Below are 24,105 nucleotides of genomic sequence, written 5' to 3' on the forward strand. Positions count from 1 at the left end.
GTACAGAAGGCAGTGATCAAGACCATCCCCAAGAAAAGAAATGCAAAAAGGCAAAATAGTTGTCTGAGGAGGCCTTACAAATAGCTGAGAAAAGAAGAGAAGCTAAAGGTAAAGGAGAAAAAGGAAGATATACTCATCTGAATGCAGAGTTGCAAAGAATAACAAGGAGAGACAAGAAAGCTTTCCTCAGTGATCAGTGCAAAGAAATAGAGGAAAACACTAGAATGGGAAAGACTAGCAATCTCTCCAAGAAAATTAGAGATAACCAAGGGAACATTTCATGCAAAGAGGGACATAATAAAGGACAGAAATGGTATGGACCTAACAGAAGCAGAATATATTAAGAAGAGGTGGCAAGAATACACAGAAGAACTATACAAAAAATATCTTCATAACTCAGATAAACGATGGTGTGATCACTCACCTAGAGCCAGACATCCTGGAATTCAAAGTCAAGTGGGCCTTAGGAAGCATCACTACAAACAAAGCTAGTGGAGGTGATGGAATTCCAGTTGAGCTTTTTCAAATCCTGAAAGATGATGCTGTGAAAGTGCTGCACTCAATATGCCAGCAAATTTGGAAAATTCAGCAGTAGCCACAGGACTGGAAAAGGTCAGTTTTCATTCCAATCCCTAAGAAAGGCAATGCCAAAGAATGCCCCAACTACTGCACAATTGCACTCACCTCACAAGCTAGTAATAATCAAAATTCTCTCCAAGCCAGGCTTCAACAGTACATGCATGAATCATGAACTTTCAGATGATCAAGCTGGATTTAGAAAAGGCAGAGAAACCAGAGATCAAATTGCCAACATCTATTAGATTATCAAAAAAGCAAGAGAGTTCCAGAAAAACATCTATTTCTGCTTTACTGACTATGCCAAAGCCTTTGACTATGTGAATCACGGCAAACTGTGGAAAATTCTTCAAGAGATGGGAATACCAGACCACCTGACCTGCCTCTTGAGAAATCTGTATGCAGGTCAGGAAGCAACAGTTAGAACTGGACATGGAACAACAGACTGGTTCCAAATAGGAAAAGGAATACGTCAAGGCTGTATATTGTCACCCTGCTTATTTAACTTATATGCAAAGTACATCATGAGAAACGCTGGGCTGGATGAAGCACAAGCTGGAATTAAGATTGCCGGGAGAAATATCAGTAACCTCAGATATGCAAAGGAAACCACCCTTATAGCAGAAAGTGAAGAAGAACTAAAGAGCCTCTTGATGAAAGTGAAAGAGGAGAGTGAAAAAGTTGGCTTAAAGCTCAACATTCAGAAAACTAAGATCATGGCATCTGGTCCCATCACTTCATGGCAAATGACGGGAAAACAGTGGAAACAGTGACAGTTAATTTTTTGGGGCTCCAAAATACTGCAGATGATGACTGCAGCCATGAAATTAAAAGACGCTTACTCCTTGGAAGAAAAACTGTGACCAACCTAGAGACAGAATATTAAAAAGCAGAAACATTTCTTTGCCAACATAAGTCTAGTCAAGGCTATGGTTTTTCCAGTAATCATGTATGGATGTGAGAGTGGGACTATAAAGAAAGCTGAGCACAGAAGAATTGATGCTTTTGAACTGTGGTGTTAGAGAAGACTCTTGAGAGTCCCTTGGACTGCAAGGAGATCCAACCAGCCCATCCTAAAGGAAATCAGTCCTGAATATTCATTGGAAGGACTGATGTTGAAGCTGAAACTCCAATACTTTGGCAACCTGATGCAAAGAGCTGACTCATTTGAAAAGACCCTGATGTTGGGAAAGATTGATGAAGGCAGGAGGAGCAGGGGACAACAGAGGATGAGATGGTTGGATGACACCACTGACTCAGTGGACATGAGTTTGAGTAAACTCCGAGAGTTGGTGATGGACAGGGAGGCCTGGCATGCAGGAGTCCATGGGGTCACAAAGAGTCGGACACGACTGAGCGACTGAACTGAAGTAAACTGAGGGCATATTATGTTAAATAAAGTATAATTTTAAAGGGGGCCACTTTTTTCATTTTTTATATATGGCTACTGGAAAATTTTTAATTTCATATGTGACTCACATTATATTCCTGATAGCACTGATCTAGACTTTATTCAATAACTTGTTGAGGTGACTTGATTAGGAGATGATGTGATTATATTTTGGTTTGTGTGCATGCTAGCCTCTTTGTGTGAAGCTAAGTCACTTCAGTCGTGTCCGACATTTTTTACTTAAGGTAATTCATCTAGCACTGGCATGTGATAGATTAACTTTTGAAGATAGTGAAGGAGCAGAAGAAAATAGTAAGGATCTGGGAGATGGGATTAGGTCCTTCAGAATCAATTGGAATGATGAATGGTTGAAACCCTGTTTAGACAGGAAAGTCAACATTTCTCAAATTTTTTCTTTCTTCACCATGAGAGTTTTATTTTCTACTCTGAAAATAAGTGGTGTTTTAAGATTCACAATCAACTCTATCTAAACCTAGCCTAATAAAAGAAGATTAATAAATAACATCCTGTGCAAAAGTTGTTCTTTAGGAAGAATATTACAAATACTAGCAAAGAGTATAATTAACTTTGGATATCTTCAAAGTAGTTGCTAGCTTTTTTGTTGCGCCTTGAAATACCATTTTTACATTGTTCTCTTGAAGAGGTAGTTTTCCCTGTCTTTATCTTGACAAGGTAAATGTGTTTACAGCCCTTTGTTTCCAGGCTTTAGGATTTGGGATCTGTTTGTTTTCCTGCTTGGTTATCACATTTCCAAACATCTTCCCACAAAGGAACCCGAAACAGGGATTGAGATTCTCGGTGGCAAATACCTGCATTTGGATCTAAGAGATTTCAGGTCATGATCCCCATTCTTCTAAACTGACCTCCCTTAAACCATTAAGCAGGGATTTCATGCCAATTCCTCCCCAACGGATTCCATTTTTAAATTTATCCACCCCATTGCCTCTTCCTGTTTTCAGTAAAGATGGAAGAACATCACACAGGAATTAAATGACACAGGAGACCCACTGTAGGACAGTTTTCTGGCCTCCCTGGCTTACTTCCTGGAGGCTGGTTGCTTGAGCTGTGGCTCCTGACTGCATGGAGCTTGGAAGCTAGTGCTGCCTGCTTCCAAAGTGCCCCCAAGACCCCAGCCCCCCCCCCCCCCCCAACCAATCTCCCCAACACGTCAGCAAACAGTCATCTTGAGCAACTGTTATCTGTGGCCCAGGATGAAGATTGCCTAACTGGGAGGTCCCTGTCCCCTTGGGGACAAGTCAGGTTCCTGATCTGGTTTCTGAGAAACCCACTTGCTCAAGGAGCATTGTCTCAACATGCTCGGCCTAGTCTTAAATTCTTGAGATCCCGTTGAATTCCAGTTTTTACCGTTTAAAAATACCATTTAAAAAAAGAGTTTTCTCTGTCCCTCTCAGCCACTTAGCCACTTTTTTAAAGGCAGTTTGAGTTTAGCCACTGCAAGCAGGTTTCAGATCTCCCTCCCTTTCATCCTCCCTCCTCTTCTAGCAAGAAGGAAAAACCTACAGATTTCAAACATCTAAAGCTTGACCCTGGGAATTGTTACACTACCCTGATTTTACACAAATCATTTGAGACAGATATAATTCTAGGCCTTTACAATGATTTCATCTGTCCTTTCATTAAATATGGGGAAAATAAATCTTCTGGAATCACATTGCAGCCTGCTCTGAGTGGATGAAGGGGTCCGAAAGACCTACTTTTTTCTTTCACTGGTGCCATTTTCTCTTGCAAAACAGTAAAGAAAAAATCATTCTAAAGCAAAGGAAAATGAGAAATAAAAGACAAAGTGATTTACAGCCAAGAATGACATGGTGAGGGAATTCCCTGGTTAGGACTCTGCGCTTTCACTGCTGAAGGTACGGGTTCAATCGCTGGTCAAGGAACTAGGATCCCACAAGCTGTGCGGCCAAAAAAAAAGAATGATATTCTGACACAAATAATAAATAAAAATCAAAGATTCAAAAAGAATGAAGAAAAAGACGCGCATCTCTGTGTGAACCTTCAGGGTCCAGCCTCCAGCCTCCTGGTGCCGATGAGCACGTAGGAGGCTGGCAGGACTGAGGAGGGACTGAGGACCCGAACTGCTTATTTTAGTACATTTAAAATTGAAGCAGTTGAAAATATTTTCCCATCAAACACAGCTTTGTTGTTTTGATTAGAACGACTTATTACTGTAGTTGTAGAAAACAGAGTCTACGATGGAGATGTGTTGTAAACGAAATGTATACACTGGATTTCAAAGACCGACTAGGAAGAAAAAAGTAAACTATCTTAATATATATTAATATATGTACATAAATTATTTGTTCAAATAGTATTATTTTGGCTATCAGGTCAAATAAAATAATTATGAAAATCAATTCTTCTTTCTAATGTTTTTCTTTTAAAAATGTTAATGTGGTCACTTAGAAAACTTATATAAATGGGTCAGATTGAATTTCTGCTGGCAGTGCTGCCATACAGGATATTCTTTGTCCTTAGGCTGCTAAACTCAGTTGCTGTGGTAACTAAAGGGGCCTCCTGGCTCAGGGTTTCCTGGAATACAGGGGGGTGACGCGGGGGAGGGGAGGGAGGACTTATGGGAAGGTTTTTTTGGAAGTCACGTTTCACTCATCGCCAGTTTTCTCCACTAACAACCAGACTGAATAATACCTTCATTTAGTGGTGGTAATTTTGTAACGTATATAAATATCAAATCATGTGTAACTGTGTTCCCTTCTCTGTCCACCTGAAACTATCGTAACATTGTTAATCAGCTATACTCCAATATAGAAGAAAAAGTTTAAAAAATAAACATAAAAAACTTTTACTCCCCCAAAATAATAATAAATACCGAGTCGGTATGTTGTACACCTAAAACTAATATAAAAATGTCAGTCAGTTATACTTCAGTTTTTGTTTTTTTTTTTTTTTTTTAATCCTCATTTAAGGACAGACCACATGATGTAGTTTGTTTAAGGCCCAGTAGTACCAGTTTGGATTCCAGGCACCCAACCAAAACCCCAAAGGAGGATGCGCTATCATCAATGACTCCTCCAGCCAAATTCAACCTCTTCACCTGCTTCTGCCACCCCACCACCACCCCCCCCTTCCCCTGCTGGGGTTGCTAGGCTACAGATTGATAGGCATTGGGAACTTGACTATTGATAATTTCCCACCATTAAAGGCCTCATATAATTGCTCACCCAACTCTTTAACTACAACTAGACTGAAGTGGGAGCCACTTCTCTGGCCTTTTATTTTCCTTCATCTTCCTCTGCTCTCATTTTCCTTCTATCTTTTTCCTCCTCATTTGGCTCACTTCTCTTGTATGGCTTGGAAATCAGATGTGTAGCTCACACTTTTCTCTCACAGCCCAGAAGGAATAGGACGTTGGCAGTTCTCTCCAGTTGTATAAGAAGCAGTTGCCGTGGTCCCTCTCGAATGTTTTAAGTGGAAGAGGGGGAGCACCGTTGACTGCTGAGGGCCTGGACTTTTTGATCCTCTCTACTGATGAATCCCCAACTTCTTTCTGATACACAGTTTGTACTCTGCAAATAAAACACATGTTTCGTGGAACCTTACAATTGTTCTCTCTCTAGATGCCGTCAACATGAGACTAGGGGCAAAACGCTGCAGAGTGAGTAGGATTCAGCTGGGTGGGAAGCTGGTGAACGGCATTTACAGGAGTTTGGATTGTGTCCCAGGCCAGCTGATTCTCTGCTTCCTGGAACCCAGGAAGAGTTGGTTTGGCTCCTGGATATTCAGGTTTTCTCCCAGGAGAGACTATGCTAAGTCAGAGGACAAGTGGAGCCAAAACCTCTTCCAATTCTTCCTTCTTTGGCTTTCCTTCTCTCAGACTGTCCTTCCCTCTCCTCCAAGGCTGTAGACACAGCTTGAAATCAAAGAGCAGCTGATAAAGTCATAGGATTATGAATGTCTTCTGTTTACATCCAACGACCTTTGCCAAATATGGATAGCCTTTGTTCTCATCTTTTTACAGATTGAATCAATTCTGAACACTTGCGAGAGCAAAAAATAAAGTGTATCTGCCCTCCCTCTAAGCGTTTCTCGGAGTATTTTGTCTGTGAAACAAGGAGGAGAGGCTTAAAAAAAAATGAGTAGGGTGGGGGCAGGATGTGGTTTCGAAAAGGGGTTGGGGGTGTTGCCTAGGGAGGGGGCCGTGTTTGAGGTCCACCCGTCTGAGGAGCTCCAAAGATTGGAGGCGGGTAGGGTGGGGCTGGGGGCTTGTCTGCCGGGCTCCGCCCTCTCCGAAGCTTATATAGGCGCGTGAGCTATAGGCTCGCTACTGAGAACCTGGAGGAAAACTTGCCGCCTAGAGAGGACATTTTGGAGGTTTGGCCGCCTGGAAGAGGGGTCTCTGGAGTCCCACTCCTAGATCTTTATCGAAGAATTGAAGAGAATTAAATTGGGGCCATGGGGACCACGAAGGTAAGAGCGATACGGTTACTGGCTGCTTTTGCCGGCTTGGGATGCACTCGGAAAGGCAAGCCGTGCCGGCGTTGGCTGAGCTGTTACGCGGAGTCACCTAGCAATCTGGAAGCCTTTCCCATTGCTCTCCCAGCCTGCGGTGCCGCACTTCCACAGTCCACAGTTCTTTTCGGATGTCATGTTCTATAAAGGATTTATCCCAGTTCCATTCACCTTCTTGGGGTGGGAAAAGTCACCTGGAGAAGTTGTGCTTGTATAACACACATGAGTGTGTGTGTGTGTGTGTGTGTGTGTGTGTGTGTGTGTGTTTTCTTTAATACAATTACATGCTTTTGAGGATGTGAAGTTGAGTGTTCAGGGGACCGGGGGCGGTATGGTGGTGTTGATGCTTTAGACCTTGAAAAGACCTGAGGGTGTTTTGGGAGTGCCGGGTCGGTGCCCAGCCATCATCTGTTCTATGACTTATGGGATTCCCTGGATTACCTGAAGAGAGAATTCTATGCTTGTGAGTGCACAGTATATTAATATATTATTGTGTGTTGTGGATGCGGTATTTGTAGGGAGAAAGGCATTTTCACTAAGGTAATTTATCTGAAAATAAAAGATGAGAGAAGGGATGAAAAAGTGGGAAGGCCCTCAAGGAGTATAAATGATGAGAGAAAATAAGAGGTTTCTACTAAAAGGAGTGGATGAAGCAGAAAGCGCTGCCCCTGCGGGCCTCGGGGATACTTAGATGCCGGTGGAGGCAAGGTCAATTTGGGGAACTGTTAACTCCAGGCCTGCCACTGCCTGACTTGAAAGGGAAGGAGTTTAAGATGAGAAGGGTTCTCGGGGGCGGGGAGCTCTCAGGCATAAAAATTGAGCTCTCTTGGGGTAGAAATTAAGATCACACCTACTAGAATTATCCCCGACAAGGTGAGTGATGACTGGGTTGATTTCAGCACAGCCCCCTCACAAAATGTCTCCATTTTGGATTGGGAGTCAGCTTTTTCTCGCCCCCTGGTGGGTGGGTGGGGGATAGCAGTACCTCTTCAAGTGAACGGGAAGAATTTCAGATGGGACCAAAGGTACGGTGGTACGGTGGGTGGATCCTGCAGATTCTGTGACCCAGAGTTTCAAGCAGCCTGGTGATGACGACATATCACTAGCACTCGTGCCTTTGTGGAATTTGGGGTGCGGGTGAGCCTACACTGGCTCTAGCTGTTCGCAGAATAATCTGTTCTCAGCAGTCCTAAGGGTTTTCAGTCTGCCTCACAGTTTTTTCTATCCCTGAGCACAATTCTGTGATTGCCTGGGGATTTGCCTGGGGCAGCTGTTAGGATACTTCCAAACGGACTAACCACAGTTCTCCTAACTTGTCCCTTCTCAAATTTTCTTGCCAGAATTTCCCTAGGTTTACTCTTCATGCTCATCTATATCACCGTATAAGCTCTTCAGTTCTTTTGTGTTCCTTATTCACTACCTAAATGGTTGTTGTTTTCATACCACCAACTGGCTGAGTTCTAGTACATACATCTTCTCTTTTATTTTCTTTAATTTTATCTTCATGGTATTTCTCTTTTTTAAATTATGAAAGTATAATAACACATTTACAGGAGACTTGGCAAATACAGAACAAAGTTACGTATAGTTCCACTGTACATTACAATTTTTTAAGTAGATATATCAAGATTTTTAGTTGGCACTTTCAATGTCAAACTCAAAAATTAATAGAGTGAATATACAGAAAAGTAGAAGAATGTGGTAGACCTGAAAAGCACTATGAACCAATTCAACCTAATTAAGATTTATACAATTTTTAGACAGCAGCAGAATACAAATTCAAGTTCCCAGAGACTATAAACTGGGAGGCACTGGAACATATCCAGGGACATAAAACAAGGTGCAAAAATTTCATGATGCGTTCTCCTTAATAAGAGCCAGTCATGGATCAAGGCTTTTAAGGAATGTTCTTCTCTACCCTCCCCCCAGGTCACCGCACCTCTGATCTTCGCCATCTCAGTTGCTACCATAGGCTCTTTCCAGTATGGCTACAACACTGGAGTCATCAATGCTCCTGAGGCGGTGAGTGCCAGGCAACAAGAGTTTAAGTTTGGAGTGGGGAAAGTATCCCTTTAGGTAGGGTTTCCAGAGTTATCATGCTTAGACAGACTTGGTAGCTCACTTGGCTAAGACTGAGATGGGGCATGATATTGGTGGGGATCTAATTGAATCATTGATCAAAGCAAGAGGCTCAGGGCAGGGGCCCCCTGCACCCTGGACTGGGCCGGTTCATCCTCTCACCCTCTGGTGACACACTTCCCTTATTGTCCCCTAGAGGTTGGTTGCAAAGTTGGGGTACAGGGGGGGCAGTGTGAGGTCATCCCTGAACAGAAGTACATCAGTACTACTACCTACTGGCCTTTTCAGGACAACTAAGTTATTATTTTCAGATCTGGTAACATGAACTCCAGTGTTACCTGTCTCTTCCATTGCCATCTATTTATTCCCTCAACTCTCTACCTAGAAAGTAACTGGAACACTGTTCTCTTAGGGAGGGGAAGATCCTGAGTGTTTGTCTCTTTTCTCATCCAACTGTAATGGTCTTTTCTCCCACCACCCATTTTAATTGGCAGATCATAAAAGACTTTCTCAATTACACTTTGGAAGAGCGGTCAGAAACCCCCCCGTCCAGCGTGCTCCTCACATCCCTGTGGTCCTTGTCCGTGGCCATCTTCTCCGTGGGTGGTATGATTGGTTCCTTCTCCGTGGGACTCTTTGTCAACCGATTTGGCAGGTATTGACCAGAAACTGTGCAAGGAAGGGGGCTATAGTGGTTGCATTGAAGATAAGCATTGAGGCTTAGAGCAGGGAGGTGACGGTGCATTTGAATGGAAAGCATGTCACATTCCCATCAAGGGAAAACCAATTCCACAGACCAGTCTCCATCCCCCTCCCCCGCCCCCCAGCCACATCCAGGCCTAATGATGAGTCTGGGGTTGAGTGGGACAATTTTAATTTCTAGCAAATTTCTAGCTGATGGATGCTGTTAGTTTGTAGACAACTTTGAGAACAAATGGCCTTAAAGTGCTTGCTAAAATCCTACCCTATAGCTAGGATGTAGAGGAGAAAATCTGCAATAAGTTCTCTAGGTGAGTCTTATGTAGGCCGAGGTGTAGGAACCGTTAGTCCTGATTATCCCAATCTGATATGTTCTGATACTAGAAAGTGGAAAAGTTAGACCAAAAGATTTATGAGCCTGGAGAATGGTAGAGTGACTAGGAAAGAAGGGGAGAGGTGGACTGTTTTGCAAATTTCCCTTATCTTTGTTTAATCTTCCAGGCGCAATTCAATGCTTATTGTCAACCTGTTGGCCATAGCTGGTGGCTGCCTTATGGGATTCTGCAAAATAGCACAGTCAGTTGAAATGCTGATCTTGGGTCGACTGATTATCGGCCTCTTCTGTGGACTCTGCACAGGATTCGTGCCCATGTACATTGGAGAGATCTCCCCTACTGCCCTGCGGGGCGCCTTTGGCACTCTCAACCAGCTGGGCATTGTTATCGGAATTCTGGTGGCCCAGGTACTCTAGAACTTATTGAGTGTTCATTCATGGCTCGTTAAATGAATTTACACAGATAAAGTCACCAAAAAAAATGTGTGGCACAGGGAACTATATTCAATATTCTATGATAAACACAATGGAAAATAATATTTTTTAAAAGTTCTGTATAACTATATATATATATATATACAAACTATATATCTGTATATCTGTATAACTGAATCACTTTGCTGTACATCGGTACTTAAATCAACCATGCTTCAATTTTTACAAACAAAAAATGTCTGGCACTTATTCAACTACATATGTTTCAGATATTAATATTATTAGAGCTCATAGATGGCTAAGGAAACATTTAGGGTAGAAAAAGAAAAAGCTATCTTTCCCTGTGATAGAAGGCCAGATGATTTTCTGAACTATTTTTTTTTTTAATCAATTTGTGGCTTCCCTGATGGCTCAGTGGATAAAGAATCCACCTGCAATGCAGGAGACACAGGAGACTCCAGTTTGACCCCTGGATTGGGAAGCTCCCCTGGAGGAGGAAATGACAACCCACTCCAGTATTCTTGCCTGGAGAATCCCATGGATAGAGGAGCCTGGGGGGCTACAGTCCAAACAGTCACAACGAGTCAGACATGACTGAGCAACTAAGCATATGGCCTATAAAGTATGGAATTTTTAGTATTGTCTTTGGTTTCTAGATCTTTGGTCTAAAAGTCATCTTGGGGACTGAAGATCTCTGGCCTCTGCTCCTGGGCTTCACCATCTTACCAGCCATCATCCAGTGTGCTGCCCTTCCATTTTGCCCTGAAAGTCCTAGATTCTTGCTCATTAACAGAAAGGAGGAGGAGAAGGCAAAGGACAGTGAGTATCCTTCATGCTTTCACTATAGGAACCTCAGGACTGTGGTTTGTTTTAAGATGAGGGTTTTGGATCTGGTTCTTGTCATCTCCTTTCCCTGCCCTCTAAAACCTGAGCAGAAAATTGTCTGATTACTCTGAAGTCACATGGGGTGAGGGATGAGAAGGCAAGTTAAGGCCAGATACAGGACTCCTCAGAGTGGTGTTTTCCCAGCTGTCTCATGGGTGTAAGGCATTAGCCAGCACCTTATCAATGACCTCTCCTCTTTCCCAGTCCTCCAGAAACTCTGGGGCACCGAGGACGTGGCTCAGGACATCCAGGAGATGAAGGATGAGAGTATGCGGATGTCGCAGGAGAAGCATGTCACAGTGCTAGAGCTCTTCCGCGCCCCCAACTACCGGCAACCCATCATTATCTCCATCATGCTCCAGCTCTCCCAGCAGCTCTCTGGGATCAACGCGGTAAGTGTCCATTTGGGGCAGATGTGTCCTACACATTTCACTGGAATCACCTGACCAGCTTCCCTGAGACTCAGTGGTGAAGAATCACCTGCCAATTCAGGAAAATGAGGGTTCGATCCCTAGGTCAGGAAGATTCCCTGGAGGAGGAAGTGGCAACCCACTCCAGTATTCTTGCCTGGAAAATCCCATGGACAGAGGAGCCTGGTGGGCTACAGTCCATGGCATCACTAAGATTCGGACATGACTTAGTGACTAAACAACAACACACCTGAACAGAGGCGAATCGCACTGGCCACTGCTCACCTTCTGACATACCCAGGGTCTCTCACAATGTTTGCCTGGTATTGGTTTCTCAGAAAATGTGCATAATCCAGGTTTAGACTTGCCTTTGTATTTATCTTCTAAAGTTATGTCTATAATACACGTTTGTGTGGCAAGATGAGAGAATGAAAAATTTCTCATCCTTAGTCTTAGAACTTGTTGTGAACATTTGTCCTCGTCCAGATTTCTTTTAACGTTATGGAGCATCACAATTTATCTAATTTTTATTCATCCTCGGTTTTGGACTGCTTTTTTTCTTTTTTGACTGTGCCTCTCAGCTTGCAGGATCTTACTTCTCCAACAGGGGATCAAACCCGTGCCCCCTGCATTGGAAGTGAGGAGTTACCAGGCACCACAGTGAAACTGCGAAGTCCTGGTCACTGGACCACCAGGGAATTCCCAGCCACTCATTTTTTAAATATCTAGTTCTCTTTAACTCTGATCTGTCTTGGATGATGTCATCAATGATAACATAGGCCATGTAATCCAAGCAGATCTGAGAATTAACATACCTTGGGGTTTTTTTCCCAGGACTTTACAACCTGAAATCAGTGCAAAGCCCTAGGGAGCAATTAGGAGGTGTGTGGGTACCCAGACAGAGCTGGTCTTACCATTGTGTATATTTTTTACAACTTAGACTAGTGACTGTGATTGTTTAACGTGTGGGGCCAAATGGAAGCTAGCATCGGGCAGGTAGCCATAGTATTCTGTGCAAAAGTCTAGTTCCTTCTTTTGAGTCCTGGGTGTGAGCAGAGAAGGTATTCCTACACCTCTGTCCTTTTGCAGATAAAATATATTTGGATATATTTGGATATGGAGAACACTCCAGACCTAAGTACCAATTCATGAGCTGAGGATTTGCCATCATAATATGATCAGTGTGATCAAACCATTTTATGACAAGGCAATTTTGCAAAAAAATACATGATAACTTAAAATAGTAAGTTGGTCCTTAGCCTCTCTCCCTAATGCACCACAAGGAAACTCATGTTTGTGCTTCCCCTGAGGGATTAGAGGCTGTTATATTAGAACCTGGGAGGGAAGATAGTCTGAAAAGTCCTCTTGGGTGGTTCCGATGGATCTCAGTCTCAAATTTCCTCATTTCAAAAAACACTAATAAAATGTACATTTAGGACTTTCCAGAACAGTGAGACTGGGACTAGAGGGAGGTGTCCAGGTATAAGACGGTCCTGAGAAGGCCACCTTCTTTAATTCTGCACCCCAGGTACCTGCTTGCCTCCAAGTCTGATCCCTGCAGAACAGGATCAGAGAAAGACCACCCTGGGAAAGTTAACAGATGATAGATGAGTGCTCTGCAGGCAGGACCCTTCCCCCTTCCCTCCTCCACTTCAGTAAATGGTGGGTGAAAGTCACTTTTCCAACCTACCTTTAAACAGACTGTGTTTTTTAATCTCCCTTAAAGGCAGAAGGGTAAGAGGCTGAACAGTGTTTACCCAGCAAAGTAAAACCGGCTTTCGGTAAAATGATGTAACGGTGAGCGTAACCTGGCTCCAAGGTTCCAGGCAGCATGACTTTATTATAAGAAGTTTGCTTGAGGTGTGTATGTTTGAGTTAGGTTTTTGATATGTGTGCTTTTATATAAGAAAGAGAATTAGCATAATTATTCATCTCTAGTTTTAACTGTTCAAATGTCTTTCCTTACAAGCTTTATGTTATTAAATATTCTTGGAATTTAAAAAAAAAAAAACAAGTTTTAATTAGCTCACCCTTGCTTCTCTCCCAGAGCAGCAGTTTTTAATGAGGATGACCCTACTTACCTCAGTTTCCAAGAGCATAGCCTGAATCTTATTCTGGAAAATATACATGGTTTCTATCTTAGGCTATAGGGCTTTGAAGACTTGTTTCTGCAGACAGTCACTAACAGAATGTACCACAGTAAATTTTTTTTTTTTTTTTTTTAAAGTTTGCTTGCTGAATAGGGGCTGCCATGGAGGCAGATATTCTGGGTGAAATCATAAACTCCCAAACCAAGCCTAAGGGCCTGAGCAACCTAGATCCTGTTGCCTTGTTATCTTCAGGTCTGAGTCCAATGTTTCCATATCTCTTAAGTTATGGTAGTTGTGGCAGCCCTATGTATTAGCACAGTGTTGACCAAATAATAAGAATAGTATTAACTGTAGCTTATTTAATAGTGTGCATTCAATTAAAATAATCACTGGTGTTATTTACTAAAACACTTGCAAAGATCCAGTACCTGGAATTCCAGCCCACGTTCTAAAACAAGCAGGCTGAGGTTATCCTTCTTCACTATCAAGTTGATCCATCAATGCCTATCATTGTCGGTGGGGGTGACAGTTGGGGTAAGAGTCTATCAGTAAAGCAGAATTGAAAAACTTAACAGGACTTAAGCCATTCTATCTAAGTTACTAAAGCAGACTTGAGGAAGAGACTAAATGGAGCAGTAAGAAAGAGCATAGTTTGGAGGGAAAAAAATTGGAACTAAGTAGCTAGAATTGAAAACAACTAAGAAGAAAATAAATTACAAAAGATCATTTGTTTGCAGAAAAGATACCGTGATTGAACAACAACAACAAATTGCTGGAAGGAACTCCTGAACTTCTGGGACTTTTGAGTTGATTTTTTGAGGGTTCAGTGCAGCTGCTATGCATAACTGTATTTCATAGTTGCACCTTTTGTTCCCTTTTAGGTGTTCTACTACTCAACAGGAATCTTCAAAGATGCAGGTGTCCAGGAGCCGGTCTATGCCACTATCGGCGCAGGTGTGGTCAACACCATCTTCACCGTGGTGTCTGTAAGTCAGATGATTTGATCATTTTCAAGCAGGGTGGGGAATTCTTGCTACACATATTCAAGTATAGGTGGCGTGTCCTTCCATCTCACTGCTGCCTTTTAGTTAGACCTTTTTTGTTCTAATTCCCTGTGGGGGAAAAGAGCTATTGAATGATGGGTGAATGAACAGATGGGCAAAGGGGAGCACAGAGGAGACCGTGTAAGATGCTCTTGACTCAGAGTTAGAAGAGAGACAGCATGACTATCTCAGGTACCCTGCTGCTGGTCAGGCAGCTTCCAGTAGCTCTTAGTGTCTTCATGAAAAAGAAAGTGACATTGTTTCATGGGTACTTTTTCTAAATCATTTTTTAGGTGTTCTTGGTGGAAAGGGCTGGGAGGAGGACACTACACCTGATTGGCCTTGGAGGGATGGCTTTTTGTTCCATCCTCATGACGATTTCTTTGTTACTAAAGGTGAGTACTCTTTGTAAAGGAAAGGGAGGAGTGGGGAATGGTGAGGGGGTGGGTCGTCGAGGTTTGGTGATTATACAAGTGAACTTTGGGAGAAGCAATATGCGCAGTTTTAAGAAAAGTGGATTTTCAGAGATAGATAATTAAATTGCTGTCATCCCTATAGCTATATGACATATAGCTTGTAAAATACATGGTCTCATTTCATTCTTAAAGAGATATTAAGGTCATTAATCTGGTTTTATGGCTGATGAAATGGTCTTAGAATACTGCTAAGATTCCAAGACCCAAGGCTGCTAGGACTTCTTGACAGTCCAGTGGTTAAGAATCTGCCTTCCAGCACAGGGAGTGAGGGTTCAATCCCTGGTCCAGAAACTAAGATCCCACATTCTGCATAGCGCAGCCAAAGCAAAAACAAGAACAACAACAAAGCCCAGGGGTTCTAGGTCCAATAACGCCTTTATATCATGGGATAGAAAGAACTTTTCATTATTCCATCAGTCCTCATCTGTGGGAAGCTGGCGCCTACCTGGTCATGCTGTCTTTAATACTAACTTTCCTCTGTTCCTTTCTTGTAGGATCATTATAGCTGGATGAGCTTTATCTGTATTGGGGCCATCCTGGTCTTCGTGGCCTTCTTTGAAATTGGCCCAGGCCCCATTCCCTGGTTTATTGTGGCTGAACTCTTTGGCCAGGGACCCCGCCCAGCTGCCATGGCAGTGGCTGGTTGTTCCAACTGGACCTCCAACTTTTTGGTTGGACTACTCTTCCCCTCGGCCGCAGTAAGTAACTTAAAACTCACCCAACCCATGTTGAAACCAGCTAATACATAGTTCTGCTTAGGAACAGAATGGCAACGATAGGCCTTAGGATTCCAAATCAATATTTAAAATCCATCATTTGGTGTAGCATTAATGGCCTGATCCAAAAGGCTCCCTGAGGATAGGATGTTAATGATGAGGTAGGTCCTATTGTAAAATGGCCTAGAGTTGATTTGTTAAATAAAGGAACTAGCAGTGGACATCTAGGATGTATTTACAATTTCTGTGAATCTTTTAGAAACCCAGATTTTAAAAAATAATTGAAAGGACTTTTCTGGTGGCCCTTTGGTTAAGAATTCACCTGCCAAAGCAGAAGACAGGGGTTCGATCCCTGGTTTGGGAAGACTTCATCTGCCACATGCTTCGCAATAAGAGAAGCCCACACACTAAAACTAAAGAGTAGCCCTCAAGAAAAAAAAGAGTAGCCCTCACTCACAGCAACTAGAGAAAGCCCAACCACAGCAGCAAAGACCTGGTGCAGCCAAAAATAAATAAATAAATAAAATAATGATATTAATCAAGTCCTAAAAACTCAATAGGTATTTGGAAATGGCTAACTTTAATGACTAGGAAAAGGAATGACACAAAATTGCAGAGAAATCTAGGAAGTTACCAATCAAATCATGAGCAAGTCTCTGAAGAGACCGCACTGCTTTGATGAAGTCTAGGGGGGTTATGCCTTCAAGGCTATTGGAAATATGATTGTGAGGGAACTGACTCTTGTGTTCTGTATTTCTTCACCAGTTCTACTTAGGTGCCTACGTTTTCATCGTCTTCACTGCCTTCCTCGTTATCTTCTGGGTCTTCACCTTCTTCAAAGTTCCTGAGACCCGTGGCAGGACTTTTGAGGAAATTACACGAGCCTTTGAAGGGCAGGTGCAGACAGGAACCCGCGGTGAGAAAGGCCCCATCATGGAGATGAACAGCATCCAGCCCACGAAGGACACCAATGCCTAAGACATGCCTCCTACCCACCTCCCTCCCGTCACGAAAAGCAACCTCCCCCTGAGCAAGTGGGGAGACCTCATCAGGTTGTAACCCAGGACTGTTTCTGAATGCTGCTACTCCATTCCTTTCTCATCCACATACTCGATGGGCACTCAGAGGATCCCAAGGCTGGGGTTAGTCGTTGTCTTCAATGGCTTTTAAATTTTTCATTTCTTGGACATTCTCTTCAGCTCAGGAGAGACCAAGTAAACCTACCTTCATTTCAGGAGGGATTGGCCGCTTGGTATGTGACAACTTGGCCAGTTCCTGCTCCCTTAGGTTCTAAAATTGCCTCAAGGCATTCTGGGGAATGGGCTAGAAGGTGCCATTCCTCCAGCCTCAGACTCACCAGGAAGCAGGTACACTTAAGAGTGGAGGGCAGAGAGGGATTCCATAAGAGCTCCTTCTTCACTTCTGTACAGCTCTGCTGAGCAAATTAACTTGAGTTTTATTTATTTTATCTTCTGGTTTTATTGCATAAATATTTATTTTTTTAAATATAAAGTAATTTTACCAAATAATGAAAGCATAAGGAAATTGAGGTTAGAGGGAGGTGCTTCAAGAGAGGTTATAGGGTGGAAGATTGGATACCGAAGAGGTTAAGGTGCAATAAGAAGGGAAAGATTTAGGGAGAAAGGTCATGCATGATTGGAGAATGCATGATGTGGTGTGTGAGGTTTGCACATTGCCTTGCCTCTTAACAATTTCTATCCTTCAGATAAAAACTCTCAACTTTCTCAGAAAAGTCATGTGCCTATATAAAGAAGCTATTGGTTTCCTTTGGAACTTTTTTCTTCTTTTAAGATTATATGTAGTATTACTTGAAATCTAGGATTATTGCTAAGGTGGGCATTTTAGTTAATAGGGGTTTATGGGTTCTAATTTTGGATGGAGTCCAGAGAAGGGATGGTTTTTTCTACAGATCCTCTCTCCCCTCACTGGACCAAGCAGCTTCTTTCTCTGTAGTGAACTCACTTTAAAAAAAAAAAAAAATTCCTATCACCCATCTGGTGGGAGAGCCTCCCAAGTGAGCAACCAAAAATCTTGGTTCTTGGTAGAGGTTCATTATTTCTTCAGTTTGTTGTTTAGAGGATTTTAGATGTTGATTTTTATTTTGCTTTAAGCCATAGCTTTAAAAGAACTTAGAGATGTTTATAGCTAACTTGGAATTTGTAACCTCAGCGCTGGAAGACGGTTCTTTTCCCTGAACGATTATTATCCAGTTGACATGTGTTATTACATGAGGGTCATCTCATGCTTGTTTATGTCTGTAACCATGTCAAGTTACCCTTGTTACCATGTTGCCATTGTGTTATGTCAGGTGCCCCCTGAGGGACTTGAACTTTCCTGTAGACCACACGTGACAGTCTGTGTGGATATGCGGCAAGGCCCACACGTGAGCGTGAACGTGTGTGCACCATCACGAAGCAGTTGCTGGTTATCTTGTTAGGTTCCTAAGGCTCCTATTGGGTATAATGTGTTCAGACTCGTGTATATGTAAACAAAACTGCCTCTGCTGGGTGGAATCTGCATCAATGGTTTTCTTTGAAACTTCAGAGTTCCATCTCATCTGGCTGCCTTTCCTTGTTGGAGAGGATAGAGAGAACTCCCTAAATGTTGAGACAGAGTGGACGACTCACTCCCCACTCAGACAGCAGGAGAAGACAGGAGAGAGTGTGAGACCAGGATATGATGCCTCCTGGGTGTGCTGGAAGGGCGTCATGGGGGAGAGGGAGGCATTCTTCAGGGGACAATAAGCTTCTAGATCTGGGGTGGCCAGAGGGTTTGCTGAGATGGAGGGATTACATTTGCCACAGCCCACAGCCACCTCCAGGATCATCCAGTATTTATAGAAGTGGAGACTGTGCTCTTCATCCCTCCTTCATATGTTACTTGATCTCCCTTTCCCTCTTTGGTGCTTACATATTTCAAGCCCTTCAGTCAAACCCTTGTCTATGACAGTATTTTGGTTCTAAGTTCTTACCATTCCCTCTGGTTGCTGAGGCTTTGGGTACAAAACTCGCAGAGCCTTGGGACAGGGCTTTGCCGTGACAGGGGACTGGCCTCCAACTGCACCTCTGCTCCAACTCCTTAGACCAGTGGGTTGGCAGGGGTGCAGCATGGAATTTTTCCCAGTTCTCAGTGACCAGGTTGTGGATGATTTCCAAATGGATTTTTTCTATTATTGTTACTACGGTTCTTTGTTTTGAAATAAAATTCTGAATGTACATATATAACATCACAGGCTTGGTTTTTTGTGTGTCGGGGGGCGGGGGTGGGGGGACCTTCCTCTGTAACAAGTCAGCTTTAAACACTGTGTGGCTGCTTAGTACTTGTTGTAACCTAAATAAGTTTCTTATACAAGAGTTTTGTACAAATGAAAATAGCCATACTCATTTATGCGCAGATGAAATGGAAAAGCCTTAGTGCATTGCCTTGCATACTTAATAAATTATGTTGCTTGCTTTCACCGGTGAGAATTTTTCTGATTTTTCTCTTATGCTCTTTTCTATTTCCTTTCTCCTCCAGTCTTTGATTTCTGAAATTCATCCTACATTAATGTCATGGTATTCATATATATACACATAATATATGTGTATTATATGTTTTTCCAATGGCTCAGCAGTAAAGAACCTGCCTGCAGTGCAGGAGATGTAAGACGCAGTTTCAATTCCTGGGAGGGGAAGATATTCCCTGGAATAGGAAACAGCAACCCACTCAAGTATTTTGCCTGGAAAATCCCACGGACAGAGGATCCTGGTAGGCCACAGTCCATGGAATCAGAGTTGGACACAATTGAGCAAGCACATTGTATATATATCACACAGATACATTTATATCACATCTATATATATGTATACACATGTAACATACATGTTTCTATCACTGTACTGCTGAAAAATTCAATAGCTTCCAATCAATTACTACCCTGGCTTAACACAACCCCTCCATGGGCAGGGTCCCTGCTACCTCTCCATTTGATTCAGTGTTTTTTTTTTTTTTTAAATTTCTATTTTACATTCAGCTACAGCTGATTTTGTGAAGATAAGTGAAGGACAGGAAAGCATGGCGTGCTGCAGTCCAGGGGTTTGCAAAGAGTTGGACACGACTTAGGGACTAAACAACAAAAACAGCTAATTTACATGTTAGTTTCAGGTGTATAGCAAAGTGAGTCAGTTACACACACACATTCATTCTTTTTAAGATTCTTTTCCCATATAGGTTACTACTGAATATTGAGTAGAGTTTCCTGTGTTATACAGTAGATCCTTGTTGATTATTTTATATATGGTAGTGTGTGTATGTTAACCGCAAACTCCTAATTTATCCCTCCCCCCGCCCCATGTTGGTTACCCTTTGGTTAACCATAGATTTGTTTTTCAAGTCTGTGAGTCTGTTTCTGTTTTGTAAATAAGCTCATTTGTATCTTTTTTTTTTTTTTTTTTGAGGTCATATATATAAGTGACATATTCGTCTTCCTCTGTCTGACTTACTTCACTTACTATGATAATCTCTAGGTCCATCCTGATTCAACACTTCTTAACTTATGTAAGAAAACACCTCATACCCATGATGGGCGCTCAACATTTTGATGCTTTCCTTCATGTAGTTATGAAACTCCCTTGTCCAGTTTCCATTCATTTACTACAGATATCTGAAAGGCTACTCTCTTATTTCTACAAGGGCCAAGCAGGAGTTCCATAAAGCCTTCCTTGCTCCCAACATAACCTTACTCTGTGGTTCTCTGTGTGTTAGGGGTAGAATGAAAGGATGGAATACCTGGCCGTCAGTGAGTGCATCATATTCTCCAAAACTGGTTGCTTTAGCTCCTTTTTTCCACCTTTGCTTCCTTATAATTCATTCTCCACATGACTAGAGTGATCTTTTAAAATCAGATCATGTTGGGACTTCACTGGTGGTCCAGTGGTTAGGCATTCACACCTCCACTGGAGAGGTGGGCACGGGTTTGATCCCAGCTTGGGGAACAAAGTTCCTATATGCTGCCTGGTGTGGCCAAAAGATAATTAAAAAAAAAAAATCAGAACATGTCAAGGGTCAAAATCAGAACAAGGGTTCAAAGCCTTCCAGTTCCACTTAAAGCAGTCACGCTTAAAATAGTATCCAGGCTCTTCAGGGGATGGTATCTAGAGGATTTCAGAATGGCCCAGGGTTCGACCTACATAGTTGGCTGTCCTACAGCACAACCTCTAACAAAACTAGGCTGTCTGGGACTCCTGATGATAGAATTACAAGAAGGTTGGGGAAGCATCAAAGCCTACAGATGGTAGGGGGCTCATGCTATGAGATGTGAAGATCTAATGAGGTGATCTGAAATGAAAAAGCATGACAGCAGGACCAATGGTGGGTCAACGGGAGCCAAATGTGTCCTCGACAGGATCAAACAGGATTTCCTTCTTGAGGAGCAGAAAATCATGAAAGTGTTGAAGGCAAAAGAAAAGCACAACACTTAAGAGTCAGAAAGCTAAATTTAAAAAAGAGATTTCTAGGGACTTTCCTGGTGGTCCGGTGGTTAAGACTTGGAGCTTCCAATGTTCTTGGATTCAATCCCTGGTCGAGGAACTAAGATCCCCACATACCATACACCCAAAAAATAAAAACGGAGGTTTTTGGGGTTTTTTTTTGTGGTGGTGGCGATGTGGAATTCCCTGGTGTCTAGTGGTTTGGATTCCTTCGGTGCTTTCACTGCAGAGGCCTGGGTTAGATCCCAGGTTGGGGAACAGATCCCACAAGCCAAGGGGTGCAGCCAAAATAAATAAATGAAATGGAAATGTTTGAGCAGTAAAAAAAAAAGAAAGAAAAAAATAGTATCCAGACTCCTTTGCTATGGCCTGTAAACTGGGTGACCATACATCCTAGTTTATTCCTATTACCCTGGTGCAACTTTTCTATTTGCTTTCATTCATTCTTATAACTATCCTGACACTAAGTTCTGCTTCCCTTACCTAAAAAGTTGGCTTCTTCAGCTTCATTTCTTGTACTCTCTTTGCTCACTGAAGTCTAGCCCCACTGGTCTTTCCAGTTCTCCTATACATAAGTTCATGATCTCTTAGGCTCTTGTCACTTCTCTTGTGCTTGAAATATCCTGCCTCATAATTTTGCAATGCTGAGTCTATTTGTGCATGAGGATTTGGTGACACTCTGCAGAGAATAAACTCAAAAAAAGCAAGTACCTTGTCTTGTTATGCCAAGCACACTGCTTGACATAGAATTTTTATTAAGTATATCAATCTGACTTTTATCAAGACCAAAACTTTTACAACTAAAAACATAAAGAAGGGCTTCCTGGCAGCTCAGTGGTAAAGAATCCAATTGCCAATACAGGAGACACAGGTTCAATCCCTGATCCGGGAAGATCCCACATGCCTTGGAGCAACAAAGCCCATGTGCCACAACCACTGAGCCTGTGTTCTAGAGCCCGTGCTCTGCAACAAGAGAAGCCACCTCAATGGGAAGTCTGCACTGTAACTAGAGAATAGCCCCCACTTGCTGCAATTAGACAAAAGGCTGTGCAGCAATGAAGACCCAACAGAGCCATAAATAAATTGGTTAATTAAAAAAATAACATAAAGAAGACTGAAACCACACATTGACTTAAACAGGGAAAGTTGAATTTAAAAAAAAAAAAAAAAAAGCTATGATAACAAATGAAAAAAGGATGTAAGAGAACTCAGTATAGTATCCCAGGGCTGAAGGAGTATATCCCAGGGCTGAAGGAGTGTATCCAAGGAAGTTCAAATTTGGGAGGCCACCTCCCCAAAGCTGAGGTTCAGAGCTCACTGGAAAAGGCACAGTCACAGTCTACCTGCTAGCAGAGGATTGTGCAGGCCAGCGCTGGTGCGCGTTCCCCAGGCAAGTAGGAGACAAACTCTCCACAGCTGGAGGCCAGATACCTGAGTGTTTAGAGGATGTGAGGCCAACAACACGTGAGAGGACTGGGGCCTGGTGAAGACTGATTGCTCAGGGCCGGGGGTGGGGGTTGCTGTGAGATGGCTGAGGGAGCTTGCATCCCGCCTGCATGGCTGGGGCTGGGACACCATCAGATGTTCTGTCATCCACCCTGTTGGTCTGCGCTGGTTCAGCGGGTAAAGAACCTGCCTGCCCCCTGCAGGAGATCCAGGAGACCTGGGTTCAATCACTGGGTCAGGAAGATCCCCTAGAGAAAGATGTCACAACCCACTCTAGTATTCTTGCCTGGGAAATTCCATGGACAGAGGAGCCTGGTGGGCTACAGTCCATGGGGTGGCAAAAAATCAGACACGACTCAAGTGACAGCATAGGCACTGACGGGCAGAAGCCCTCTTCCCTATACAGTATCCGCCTAGCACCATCTTCTGAAAAAACTTCACTGGCTCAACACGCCAACGAGACGGTTTATAGAGAATTCCAAGCATCACAAGACAGGTCTTGAAGGATGAATTTGGAGCTGAGGCAGCAGATTGACAACTGGCAGGATTCATGTTAGATGGCGAGCTGAAGCGGTACCTTGATGGACAGAATCGCCTCCTTCCACAGCTCCCAAAGCCGCCAGATTCCAGATGCATTTCAGGTTGAAACGTGCCTTTGTGGGGAACTCGGGGGTAGGGGTGGGGGGACCCAAATGTGTTTACTGCAGAAGTTTGGCCAAGGTTCAACTGGGTGGTCCCACCTGAGGCTGGGCCAGAAGGCCCTTCCCTAGAGCCGGGCAAGTGAGACAGAGGAGATGCCGAGGAAGCCGCCCTGAGTCCCGCCTCTGAGCCGCGGGATGACGTTCGGGGCGGGGCTGCAGGTGAGGCCTCGGCCCACGTGCTCTGGCTCTACGCTCCGGGTCTTTACCGCGCCTTCCTTTTGGATTCCCGAAGAGCGGCACCAACGACACTAGCAGCATCAGTGTCCGTGACCCCGGCCTCGTGGCGGCGGCACCGCTGAAACTACGGGTCCCGCCCCGGGTCCCTCTTCCTCCGGCAGTGGCCGCCCTGCTCCCTCAGCTCCCTCCGCTCCAGCCCAAGGAGCTGTCCGGCGCCCGCGTCCGTCGCCTCCCCAGCGCCGCTCTCACCCGAGGCAGCGTTGCGCTGGACCAAACCGCGGAGCCTGCAGGAGGCGGGGCTTTTGGCCGCGCGGGATCAGAGGGGTGTGTGTGTGGCTGGGGGGGGGGGGGGGGGGGGGGGGGCTGGCTGCCCTCCCGCGAGCCTTCACTGCGCAGGCGCGGGCGGCCTCGGAAACCTGTTGGATTCGGTTCGGTTCAGTTCCAGTCTTTTCTGGCTAAAATCCTGGCCATTCTTGGAAACTAGCAGACGTTCAAAGGCCTGTACTTCCCGCTTTTCTTATGCCGAAGAAAGCTACCCTTTCTGGATTGTTCAGGGTTTGGTGATTTAATTGATGGACTGAGTCTCCGAAATTGGATCGGTTTCAGAGATTAAATTCAGATCTCACTTTTTAAAAATCGAATGAATC

General features: G+C 43.6%; 1 protein-coding gene across 1 annotated transcript; it reads left to right on the forward strand.

The window, feature by feature from the left end:
- The first annotated feature begins 6,257 nt into the window (after positions 1 to 6,257).
- Positions 6,258 to 19,123, forward strand: SLC2A3 (solute carrier family 2 member 3). Its single transcript, XM_061124875.1, has 10 exons — positions 6,258 to 6,436; positions 8,408 to 8,500; positions 9,052 to 9,212; positions 9,758 to 9,998; positions 10,682 to 10,844; positions 11,115 to 11,302; positions 14,292 to 14,396; positions 14,747 to 14,848; positions 15,424 to 15,627; positions 16,411 to 19,123. The coding sequence occupies exons 1-10, from the start codon at positions 6,422 to 6,424 to the stop codon at positions 16,621 to 16,623; spliced, it is 1,485 nt and encodes a 494-aa protein (XP_060980858.1). The 5' UTR covers positions 6,258 to 6,421; the 3' UTR covers positions 16,624 to 19,123.
- The last annotated feature ends 4,982 nt before the right edge of the window (positions 19,124 to 24,105 follow it).

This window comes from Dama dama, chromosome 22, assembly GCF_033118175.1.
Source record: "Dama dama isolate Ldn47 chromosome 22, ASM3311817v1, whole genome shotgun sequence".
NCBI classification, from domain to species: domain Eukaryota; kingdom Metazoa; phylum Chordata; class Mammalia; order Artiodactyla; family Cervidae; genus Dama; species Dama dama.